This window comes from Anolis sagrei, chromosome 3 (genome assembly GCF_037176765.1).
Source record: "Anolis sagrei isolate rAnoSag1 chromosome 3, rAnoSag1.mat, whole genome shotgun sequence".
Taxonomy (NCBI): domain Eukaryota; kingdom Metazoa; phylum Chordata; class Lepidosauria; order Squamata; family Dactyloidae; genus Anolis; species Anolis sagrei.
Window position 1 is genome coordinate 20,057,065 of NC_090023.1, and position 13,191 is coordinate 20,070,255.

General features: G+C 42.1%; 1 protein-coding gene across 1 annotated transcript in view; it reads left to right on the forward strand.

Moving 5' to 3' along the window:
* ENDOD1 (endonuclease domain containing 1) overlaps window positions 1-5,378 on the forward strand; it is a 30,670-nt gene extending 25,292 nt beyond the window's left edge. The window contains exon 2 of the mRNA XM_060771090.2: window positions 2,212-5,378. Within this exon, the coding sequence (XP_060627073.2) occupies window positions 2,212-3,333 (1,122 nt within the window). The 3' untranslated portion in view covers window positions 3,334-5,378. The remainder of the gene's footprint in view (window positions 1-2,211) is intronic.
* The last annotated feature ends 7,813 nt before the right edge of the window (window positions 5,379-13,191 follow it).

Sequence of the window (13,191 nt, forward strand, 5' to 3'; positions counted from 1 at the left end):
TTGCTGGGGCTTGACCTCCATTGCATTAGCTGGCAGTCTTGCTCTATAACCATGCAGGCCCAGAAAAACACTGGTAGGTGTGGGTGCTTTCTGTGTCTGCATGCCACACATGCACTCTCTTTCTAAGGAGAATGTGTGTGTGGCGTGCAGATCCAAAGCGCCCGCACCTGCCATGGCCTGCAGCCAAGTAAAAGGTGCTTGGCTACAGGCCCTGGCGGGCACGGGCGCTTTGGGCCTGCACACCACTCGCACGCTCTCCTTGGGGAACTGCAGTGAGAAAAGGCAGCGGAGCTGGATAGTTTTGATCCTAAGCGCAATCCCTCTTCTCTCCTCTATAACTGTGATGCCGGAAAGCAGACTTGGAGCAGGTACCAGCTCCCACATGCTTTCATGTCAAGTTTATTTTCTTCCCATTCCATGCCTCCAAATGAATGAAATGAATGAAAAAAAATGAATTAAATGAATTAAATGAATTTTGCGCACATGACTAGTATATATGTAGTCCCAGCAAATGGTCTAAAGATAAAAATATGCCACACTTCCCAAAATATGATCCTCCAGTCTCCATTTTCCTGTTTAAATTGCAGGCTTCAATAGTAGCAGTAAAACTTGAGTGCAGTTTAATTTTATTTATTTATTTAGAACATTTTAGCCGTGCCCTTCTCAACCCCTAAGGGGACTCAGGGCAGCTTACAATTGGCAACAATTCAATGCCGTCATAAAATACAATAGCAAAAATAACAATTAAAACCATGAACATTAAAATAAAATTAAGCAGTATACTTACAATCCATTTAGCTATTGCCAGTCTGGTGGCTACTTATCTAGTCATATACTAATGATAACTCCGCTTCACTTATCCAAATCCACTTCCAAGCCATAGTCAAATATTATCCATTGTCCTTTAACCTGATTGCCCAAAGGCCTGGTTCCACAACCACGATTTTAAATTATAGTAATGTTTTTAAAACCTTCAGGAGAAATGCTAACACTGTAGGTAGGACTGAAATATCAGCCCCATAGTATCCTCCCCCGTGTGATATGAAGCTGAGTCCTGAAACTGAGCAGAAAGATCAATAAACAACAAATAATAACTTTGACCAAAGGAAGCCCAGCAGAGCTGTCAGCCCATCCTGTTTGTAGCCCTGGTCAAGACAGATAAAGTTTATTTCAGGGATCAATATTTCATAGCAATTCAGATACATAGAAAAAGAATGAGCAATATCTAATGCATATGTGGCAATCCACATTTAAGGTCTATGTGACCAGTACAGAATGTAATCAGAGATTGTATTGTCGAAGGCTTTCATGGCTAGAATCACTGGGTTTTTGTAGGTTTTTTCGGGCTATATGGCCATGTTCTAGAGGCATTCTGTCCTGACGTTTCGCCTGCATCTATGGCAAGCATCCTCAGAGGTAGTGAAGTCTGTTGCAACTAGGAAAAAGGGTTTATATATCTGTGGAATGACCAGGGTGAGACAAAGGACTCTTGTCTGCTGGGGCTAGCTGTGAATGTTTCAACTGACCACCTTGATTAGCATACAATGGCCTGACTGTACCTAGAGCAAACTTTTGTTGAGAAGAGATTATCAGAGATTGTTTGTTGTTTAGAAGGATGTTCTCAGAATTTGGCACTATAGCCTGAGCACATAATATCGTGATTACAATATTTTAAATGCAGTTTTTTTGTGTGTGTGTCAGGAGTGACTTGAGAAACTTCAAGTCACTTCTGGTGTGAGGGAATTGGCCATCTGCAAGGATGTTGCCCAGGGGATGACTGGATGTTTTACTATCCTGTGGAAGGCTTCTCTCATGTTTCCGTATGAGAAGCTGGAGCTGACAGACAGGAGCTCACCCTGCTCCTCGGATTTGAACCACCAACCTTTTGGTGAGCAGTCCTGCTAGCATAAGAGTTTAACCCATTGTGCCACGCGGGGCTCCTTTTTAAATGCAGTCCAAATGGCAAAGTTCAGCAAAACAATGCAGGTCATGGGTGAGGTGTCAAATCTTGTCAAAATGGAGTTAATTAGGCTAAATTTACAACAGATCAGCTGAATTTGTATTTCTTACTTTCTGCCAATAACATCAGAATTTAGAATCATTTGTTTATTTTGTAATCTGAGTCTTTTTCAGGAAATTGCTCCAATTCTAAATAGAGATCCAGACTGTTGTTCTCAGTTTAACTGAATGTGCATCTCTTCTTTGTTTCAGATTGATGATCAGAAAAATGGCTTAGCAGGGATGATGCCTGAAGCCGAGGTTGCCGATTCGGTGAACAATTTAGGAACAAACCAGGCCCTGACTTCAGATTACGTAGACTCCGGCTATGAGGCTGGTCAGTTGAATCCCAGCTTCCTCCAGAAGGATGACCATCAGTTAGCCACACACTCGCTGACCAATTCCTTCCCAGTGAAACCACCTCTTCAGGATGTTTGGCATTGGGAGATCGAGAACCTTGTGAGCCGTGCTTTGGCCCCTCACTGTGAAAATGGGAAGGACCTGTACCTTATTTCAGGAGCCATTCCTTCTTCCCACAAAGTGAACGACAAAGTGTCAATCCCTGAATCTCTGTGGTTAGCGGCCTGTTGCGACGATGGCTCTAACACCTGGTCAATGGGATTTATTAAACAGGCAGCTGCTGAAAAACGTTTGGAAGATCTAAGCCTGGAAGAGCTCGAAAAGAAACTTCCAGAAGGAACCCGACTGTTCAAGAACAACTGCGGCCAAGATAGACATGATCCCAAGAAACTAGAGCCGGTGGGGAAATCTGTCAAAAAGATCAAGGCTGAAAAACCAGCGCTACAATCCAAGAAGTCCTTGCCGATGCCACACCAAGCCCCAAAAGAGGAGGAGTGTGGCTTTATGAAGAAGCTGTTTTACTTTGTTATCACCCCTATATGCAGACTTCTGACCTTTGCAATTTACATGGTGGTCCAAATAGTGAAATTTATATTTTACATCTTCTCGACTCTCCTGCACATGCTTATCACAGGGCTGTGCACTTTCCTCAAGACAATTGCCTCGGTGTTGATGCATGTTTTCACCAGCCTGATCCACGTCCTGGTCAACATAATGAACGGCCTTGCCAGGAATATCTACAGAGTTCTCATGGTTATCTATAGGATTGTGTGCGTCCCATTGAATCTCCTGGTGGATATTCTCTCTTTCCCTTTCTACGTCCTGGGTGCCGTTCCCGCTCTGCTCCATGACATCGCCCGAGGTGTCAGCGGGCTCTTCATGTTGCTGATCAACGGCATCACAAACTTTGTGAGGTGCCTCAGTTGGCTCGTTACGCACATAGCCAAAAGCATTCTTCCTCATATGTCCACTTAATACCTGAAAAAAAGAAAAGAGTCACGACGACAACACGCAATCCTTCTCCCTCCAAAAACTCCCTGTGAAGCAATACTTTCCAATGCGTTCCTAATCTTCAGCTTTTCCGATACGTATTTATTGTGGTGCATTACCAGTGATGAACCAATGTTCTGGTAACATGGGTGAGCTACATGAGCCTTGAGAAAAAAATTATGACCAAATAAAATATTAAAACTATTGTAAAAAAGAAAGAGTTCAGCTTTAGTTGGCTGATTGAGCCTTCAGTATCATGTCAAGCCTTTTGAGAAACACAAAAGTTTCTGAATTATGAGGAAAACATGAACTGTTTTGACTAGAATGTATGAAAATGCATATATAGAATATATTAAAATATGTATATAGAGTATTTGAAAATATAGATATAGACCAGTGTTTCTCAGCCTTCCTAATGCCATCACCCTTTAATACAGTTCTCATGTTGTGGTGACCCCCCAACCATAACATTATTTTCATTGCTACGTCATAATTTTGCTACTGTTATGAATCATAAATATCTGATATGCAGGATGCATTTTCATTCACTGGACCAAATTTGGCACAAATACCTTATACACCCAGATTTGAATACTGGTGGAATTGGGGGGGATTGATTATGTCATTTGGGAGTTGTAGTTGCTGGGATTTATAGTTCACCTACAATCAAAGAGCATTTTGAACTCCACCAATGGTGGAATTGTTCCAAACTTGGCATACAGAACTCCCATGACCCACAGAAAATACTGGAAGGGTTTGGTGGGCATTGACCTTGAGTCTGGAAGTTGTAGTTCACCTACATCCAGAGAACACAGTGGACGAAAACAAGATAGATCTGGACCCAACTTGGCATGAATACTTAATATGCCCAAATGTGAACAATGGTGGAGTTTGAGAAAAATAGACTTTGACATTTCGGAGATGTAGCTGCTGGGATTAATAGTTCAAAGAGCATTCTGAACTCCACCAACGATAGAATTGGGTTAAACTTACCGCACAGAACCCCCATGACCAACAGAAAATACTGTGTTTTCCTATTGTCTTTGGCGACCCCTCTGATACCCCCTCATGCCCCCACCACCACCACCACCACCAGGGGTCCCGACCCCCAGGTTGAGAAACACTGGTATAGATTGTAAGAAAATATGGTTACTGACTTTTCAGTGGTGAAAAGATTTTGGGTTTCTTCATACTACTCAAGGGTTGGAAAGGGCTCCAAGACATCGGCCAGAATCCTATTTGGGAGTTGCATCTTCATAAGTGGACTTACGGCAACATGGATTAGAAAGGGGCCATTCTGCAATGTCCATATTCAGTAGAGAGTTGCTGTTGCATTGCTACATAGTGGACCCAACAATGTGACAACAATGTGTAATAGGACAGACATATAATAGAACTGATGTGCAACAGTATGCACATCACATCGATCCTGGTGCACATTGGAAGCAATGTACTTCGGTCACTCTTGTGATGTCCTGTTAACACATGTTCACAATTCATAAATAAGGTTTCTTGGCAGCTCAGCTACTTTAATTCCGGCAATATTTTTTTTAGGGTAGATCTACACTGTAAATTAATGCAGTTTGACACCACTTTAACCTACCATGGCTCAATGCTCTGTGGTTTACATGGTCTGTAGCCTTTTCTGCAAAGAGTGATGGCGACTCACTAAACTAAAATTGCTATAGTTAAATAGCATTGAGCCACAAAAGTTAAAGTGGTGCCAAACAACATTAATTATACTGTGTAAATCATGGGCTGAAATTTGCCCATGCCTTGTGTATATGCACCTGTTGTCAAGATTGAAGGCAATGTGTTAACTAGTCTTTGTTAATAAGAGGGGCATAGCTCCATCGTATTGCACTCGTTTTCCATGTTGAAGATCCCAGGATCAAACCCCGGGACACTTTGTGATGTGGGCTGACAAAAATACACCTGCGATCCCCACCAGTCTGACAAATGGTCTCTTTTATTGTAAGGATTTAAATGCATCATGTCCCCAAAATATATACACACTTATGAATCTGGAATGGCTTTTTTGCATTTTTTCTCTCACGTGAAACTTGAAGTGTTTTGATGATTGCTGTGCAGGGTCAGCAGTTGGCTTGGTAAAATGCCTTTGTTCAACCACACCTGCTTATTTCCGCATGGCTTTCATAGAAGCAAAGGAAGAAATACAGCGTGTTCCAAAAACCCTGAATACATCCTTAGTAGATTTTAATTCTGGAATTTTTTTTTACACACACCCTTAAAAATGTCATGAATGACTTTTCAATAGCTTTGAAGCATAGGTTCATTTTATTGCAATTTCTAGTGTGAGGGGGTATATCAGATTACAGAAAAACATTTAGACAAAGAAGTTATTGGACATACGGACATACTGATTCTATGCAACTATGGTGGATTCACAAACAACTTACAGTTACATGGCTAACAAACAAACAAAGGGGAATTACATTTTCACTCAACATTCAAACTACAAGAAAGGAGATTCCATCTGAACACAAGGAAGAACTTCCTGACTGTGAGAGCCGTTCAGCAGTGAAACTCTCTGCCCCGGAGCGTGGTGGAGGCTCCTTCTTTGGAAGCTTTTAAACAGAGGCTGGATGGCCATCTGTCAGGGGTGATTTGAATGCAATATTCCTGCTTCTTGGCAGGGAGTTGGACTGGATGGCCCATGAGGTCTCTTCCAACTCTAGGATTCTATGATTCTACATGTACATGCATTCATCCTCATGCACCCAAATATTCTCCAACCTTGGAGAAGCACTTGTTAGGCCAGACCCTGCTTTCTTGCAGCCTGTAAATGCATAGTTGTTCCATAAGTTCAAAACGCCAAAATGCCAAATTTTCTTTCCCTCAGAACAATGCCAAGGACCAGATCTTTGTTTTCCATACAGCAGAACCTGACTCCCTGCACAAAATCTAGGACACTAAAAGCACATTTCTTCCTCTTCCCTTGAGAAAGAAGCCCCAAAGTGACCAGACTACTCCCGTGCAAATCTGCCACTCTCCATACATACACCCTCTCTCTCCTTCCCGTGGAGCAGAGCATAGCGGGTGGAACAGACTCCTCAGGTCTGCCACACTTTGAGCATTATTAGACTGAGTCTTTTATAGGAATATTCCGCTTATGTAGTCCCAAAGTTGTAAATTAACGATAGACATCAGTTTCCTGGCCAGATGTTGACTCTTCTTGATTGGTATTGATCTTATGTTGATTTCCTTCGTAACATTGTAAACATTTCTGTTATCACTGTCCCAATTCTTATCAGAGTTTACTTTTCTGTTCTTATTAGCAACTTTTAATTACAGTCCAGTCATTGCAGGCCTTAATATTTTACTGGTGCTCCCAAAATTATTAACTCCATACATTCTTCCATTCATTCCCACACATCATATTAATTTTACATTTTACAACTCTGTTCTTCAACAATGCCAGAAATCAATAATAATAATAATAATAATAATAATAATAATAATCTTTATTTATATTCCGCTCCATCTCACCGAGGGAACTCGGGGTGGATTACAGAACACATATACAGCAAATATTCAATGCAGTTATATAATTAACAAGGACAGACAATACATAAACAGAGATAAAGGCTTTCCCATCTTTTTCCATCTTTGGCATCTGGAGGCTGTGCTTGAGTCCAGCCACAGGGAAGTGCTGTTGCTCCATCTTCCATGCCAAGGAGCTTTGTTGTCCTTAGACGCTCTCCTGATTGAATTTCCTGCATGCCCTTATGGGTGCATCTTATTACCTCCCCGCATAATGCGGTACCTATTTATCTACTCATATTGCTGTTTTCGATCCGCTAGGTGAGCAGAAGCTGGGCTGAAGGTGGAAGCTCACCCCAACCTGGGCTTGAGCTGTCAACCTTTCAATTGACAAGAATTTTTGCAGCTGGTAATTTAATTTGCTGTGCTAATGACCGACGGAAACGTGCTGCTCTGTGCAGGGCGTGATAATTTGAATCCCTTATACTGTAATTTACGACGCAATTTCTACCTCTGATTTATTTTATTTATTTTGTATCAAAAGCATTGCATAAATTAGTATAAAACTGATAAAAATAGAAGGAGTGCAGGCGGCTAAATACCTTTTGACCAAAAACGGGCAACAGCAATGGCATTGTCTGTAGCCTCCAACAATTCTTCCTCTGTGCATGAAGCAGGGCATAGGTTGGCAAGCATACAAATGCAGAGTTGTCTGTTCTGCTCCACAGTCACACAAGGTGTGGGATTTTTTTAATGTTGTTGGTTTTTTTTTACCTCCGATTGAATCCTTATTGAAACATTTATTCTTTTCATATACGTGTATTTATTCAACCTTTAAATAGTCACCATCACTGTTCAAGGCTATATACATTTTGTGGAGACACTATGTATTTGCACTGTGGATTAGCCTTTCCTTATCTATATAAATAAAAATGTAATGTTCGTTTTTGGGATCAACATAGCTCAAAAACCACTGGACGAATTCACACAAAATTTGGACACAATACACCTATCAGGCCAACAAGTGACCATCACTCATAAAAACACTGAAAAACACAGCAGAAGAGACTTTTAAAAGCCAAAAAACCCCCCACTACATTACAACGCATGCGCAAAACCATATATATACACACATACACAAATATATATACACACATATACGCATATATATACACACACAAAACATATATACAAACTAGGCCACAGCAACGTGTGACAGGGGATGGCTAGTCTCCCAATAAATTAACTGAGGAGATGCATTTTGTCATTGTTTTATGGAACTATCAAGTATTGTCCCATGAAGCTAAAAAGTATGTGAATGTTCACTGGAAATAAATGCTGGTGTAACACAATGTCAGAGACTGTGAATCTTACCTCTACCTTGAATTCACTAGGTGGCCTTAGGCAAAAATATTCTCCCTACTGCAATCTCCCCACTGCCCCACTTCCTATAATAAAGATTTTGAAAATATTGGCTTACCTGTCAAGGTTAAAAGGAATGCAGCTAGATAATGCACGTGCTGTGCTTCAAGCAGGGAAAAGTGCTTTGCAAGCATGCCTTCTGCAGCATTAGGGGCTCTATTTTCAGAAGTTTTGGATGCTTCTGAGCATTCCTCAGTCAATGATGCTGATATATTCTTGGCCTTTACTTTTGTAAACAGAAAAAAACTGAACCATAAGTATGAATAACATGGCCACGGTATGAATTGGTTCCTACACCATAAAAAAGAAGAGCAGGTCAACATTTTCCAGCAAGTGTTTTATTGAGAATTAACAGCTCCGGAACACTGACTGAGCAACAGTTTTGTCTTTCCCAAGAAGGTGAGACGTATTGTGTTTCTACATAAATGATTCAAAATGAGTCACTCTTTCTCAAATTGCATCTATACCAGACACGGACAAACTTTGGCCCTCCAGGTGTTTTGGACTTCAACTCCCACAATTCCTAACAGGGTATCCTGGAAAAGGGCATGGTTAATTGATGGGAAAAGTGAAAAGGAGTTGCCTAATGCTGCAAAAAGGTTTCTGGTCCTGCTTTTCAAGCTTTGTTTTGGTTCTTTGCTTTGCTGCTGCTTTTCTTGCTCTTGTATGACATCTTTGTTTAAAAAATTGTATTTATTCTTCTTGATTTATTTATTTTGGGTGGCAACTCTGAAATATTTGATAACATGAAGAGTGGCTTAAAAATATACTATATAAGCGAATAAAGCATTTTCAAATCATGAGTGAGGCTTCTCATAGGAACGTTTCATTGATTGTGGGTTCTTCCACAGCAGAAGGTGGCCTAGTTGGCCCTTGTGGTCTCTTCCAGTTCTACGATTTGATAATTCCGATTGTTGAGGCTAACTGTTTATTTTCTAGGCTATATGTGGTTGTGATTCTCCAGAAGTTGCTATCATCCCCTTTCCATGTAGATAGCGTTCTTGAGAAATACCTGCTTGACACGTGGATTCTGCATTTAAGTTATTGATGTCATGCACTGGGCAAGTTCCTTTACACCCCCACTTTTACTTTTTAAAACAATCATTGACATATGGATGCATTTAGTTCACAGTTGTATACATTCTTTCCACAAGTGTAATCTTTTCAATTGGGCCTAACCTGCCTCCTGGTGGTGCAGCGGTTTAAACCACTGAGCTGCTGAACTTGCTGACCTAAAGGTTGGCATTTCGAATCCAGGAAGCGGGATGAGCTCCCGCTGCTAGGTCTAGCTTCTGCCAATCTAGAAGTTCTAAAACATGCAAGTGTGAGTGGATCAATAGTTACCACTTCTGCGGGAAGTTAACAGCGCTCCATGCAGTCATGCTGGTCACATGACCTTGGAGAGGACTACGGACAATGCCGGTTCTTTGGCTTAGAAATGGAGATGAGCACCACCTCCCAGAATCAGACACAATTAGACTTAATGTCAGGGGAAACCTTTACCTTTACCTATGTAATCGATAATTGATTCAGTGAGTCTACTTTAACTGGGGAGAACCCAAAGGATGTGCATAACTATTTATCTCTGACTTCAGTTGTGCCACTTTCTTTGGTGCCATTGAAGAAACAGCTGCTGCGCCTTGCCTCATTGCACAATGGAACAAGATGCAAGTGCATTGTGCAACTGATTGTGCATCCGTCAATGTCAATGTGCAGCAGAAGAGTGTTACAACACAACACTCTGTAACTATGTGAGTTTAGATTTATATCACAAGAGCACAGCATAGGAATCTTAGCTTTGGTGTTAAAACCCAAGCAAGCAAAGGGACATTGTAGCAACTTTGGGACTGAGAGAAATAAATGTGTAGCATATGTTTTGTAGCCTAAGTCGTATGCTAGTAAACTTCTTTCTCCCAGTCTCAGTAGTATCCCTTTGCGTACAGAAAACACAAGTAGGCAAAGTACCGGCCCCCAAATGTTTTCATAATTTCTGCCCCTCCAATTGCTCTTTTATGGGAAAACAAAAGAAAACCCAGAGAGACCCAATTGCCACTCCTGAAGCAGCAATTCCTCCTTTAAGTAGGTCACAGAGGCCATCACACACACACACACACACGCGTGTGTGTGTTTTAAAGCCAGAATTAGACTTTCAGCCATGAGGAAGTCATAGGGAGGAGGGAGCAAGCTTGTTTCCTGCTGCCCTGGAGACTAGGACGCAATGGGACAATGGCTTCAAACTACAAGAAAGGAGATTCCATCTGAAAATTAGGAAGAACTTCCTGACTGTGAGAGCTGTTCAGCAGTGGAACTCTCTGCCCCAGAGTGTGGTGGAGGCTCCTCCTTTGGAGGCTTTTAAACAGAGGCTAGATGGCCATCTGTCAGGGGTGCTTTGAATGTGATTTTCCTGCTTTTTGGCAGGGGGTTGGATTGGATGGCCCATGAGGTCTCTTCCAACTCTATGATTCTATGATTTGTTTGATTTGCTCCTCTGGATGAATTTTTTGCAGTCCTTGCAAACCCTAGGGAGTATAAAAAGCTAAATATTGGCTTCTGGACCCACCAAACGTGCCCATTCCTGTTGTAAATCAAAACTCTTGAGGCAATATAACCAAACATGTATGTGTTTTCAAGTGGTGTCAACATGTGGTGATCCCTGTGAATTTCACAGTATTTTCTAAGGCAAAGAATGCTCAAGAGGCGATTTTGCCAATCTCTTCCTCTGAAATGTAACCAGCACTTGGTATTTGCTGGCGGCCTTCCATCCAAATACTATCAAGAGCTGACCCTGCTTCATTCCAAGGTCTGACGGGATCTAGGTCAGGCATAGGCACATTTCAGCCGATCTAAGTCACATATGTCAATCTGAAGGCCCATTGTTTGAATCTGGTCCATGATGTCATTTTATGTGGCCTTCCAGATGCTGGACTAAAACTCCTGTATTCTTCATCACTAGACAACATGACTAGAGCTGTAGCTGTATTTTAGAAAGAGGGAATTCCATTTAGTAAAGAACAGAATTATACTGGAGATAAATTCAGTACCAATCAAGGAAGCATGGGAGTTGTGATACAGTAACATCTGGAAGGCTGCGAGTTATTCTCTTGTCAAGATAGTGGGATTTGAATGTAAATACAAGGCTTGTGAATGTGATGTCTGATTTTAAAATATACTTTAACCTTTCTCCAACTTCAGAGCCACAAGTCCGGCTGGGTGCAATTCCCATTATCCCCAGTTCGCACTGCAGATAATCAAAAGAGACTGGAGTTGTCATTCAGTAACATCTGGGGACCAAAATGAGATAAAAACTAGAGAGTACTGACTACTATGTAAATAAATTATAATTGGTCCTCTGTACCCATGGATTTTCCGTCCATGGATTCAATGGCCCTTTGAAGGCAACCACAAGGCTGATGTGGCCCAATCTAGAACCTTCAGGAGATTTAGGATTATTTACTTCCAGTTTTCATAACAAGCTAGCACCCCCTTGTGTTCAAATTAGGGAAAGCATAGATAACTCAACTTTAGCTCTTTTTTAAACATCCCACCACCTCTGTTTGGAGGAATAATGGACATGGTCCACCAATAGTTGAAATATTTTAACATTCCCCTGGTTATAGCAGCCAAACTTTCCAACTTGGGGGCTGCATGGCGGGGCAGAGAGGGGTGGTTCTCCCTAAGCTCCCTCCCTGCCCTTTCCTCCCCTTCCTCTTCTCTTTCGGAGGCAGAAAGTGAAGGAAAGACAGGAAACATCTGAATCCCCGAAGGGTTAGCCTTGGCCAGGATGATATGGTGGATGGGAAAGAAAAAGAGTATCCATTAGACCCCATATTGCCTACTCCTGATATAGAATCCTAGAGCTGGAAGAGACCTCCACAGCTCATCCAGTCCAATTCCCTATCATGCATGAAGGCACTCCCAAAGACAGGCTCTGCAGAAAGGCCTCCAGAGAAGGAGACTCCATCACACTCTGAGACAGCCTATGCCACTCTCCAACAGTTCTTACCACTTCATCACATTTACTAAATTCAATTGAGTCCTACACTTAAAATGTGGGAAGCCACTGTGTTCATCACACTGGGTTGGGTTCAAGAGTAGGCTAGAGCATTCTTTGTGTATTTTAAGCGTTGGGGCCAGAATTCTTTTCAAACGTTTCAGGAAATGGTGGAGAAGTCGAATTGTGGTAATGATCTGTATGTTTGGCCAATTCTGTAATGTGATGCCATTCATTGCTCTCAGGTTTAAAAAAGGGACTTAGGGCGGATCACAGTACACATACATGACAAACATTCAATGCAATTTGGACAGACAGGACAGAAACAGACAGAAAGGAGATATGTTGTGTTCACATCCAGCTTTTTGGTGCCTTGGAGGTTGTGCTCGAATCCAGCCACAGGGAGGTGCTGTCACTCCATCATCTATGACAAAGAGCCATCAGGACTTTCTCCTTCCTTTTGGTCGCGGGGCATTTTCTGATCATTTTCTTTTATGGTGTTATAAAATACCTCCCCTGCTTTTTAGCTGTACCTAATTTATCTACTTCTCCAGCAAAGGATCGCCGCCTTGTCGGGGCGCTGGAGCTTGAGCACCTCAATGATGTCATGAGCGAAACCGTGAAGGGCCACCCAAGACGGGACGGTTGTGGCAGAGAGGTCAGACCAAGCGTGATCCCTGGGGAAGGCAATGGCAAACCACTCCAGTATCCTTGCCAAGAAAACTAAATGGACCAGTACAACCAGAGATATGTCGGTATGCCATTGGAAGATGGGACTCCCAGGTCGGAAGATGGCCAAAATGCTACTGGGGAGGAGCAGAGGATAAGTTCAACTAGCCCCAGATGTGATGACGCAGCTAGCTCAAAGCCGAAAGGAAGGCTAGCGGCCGACGGTACTGGAGGCGAACGACGAATCCGATGCTCTA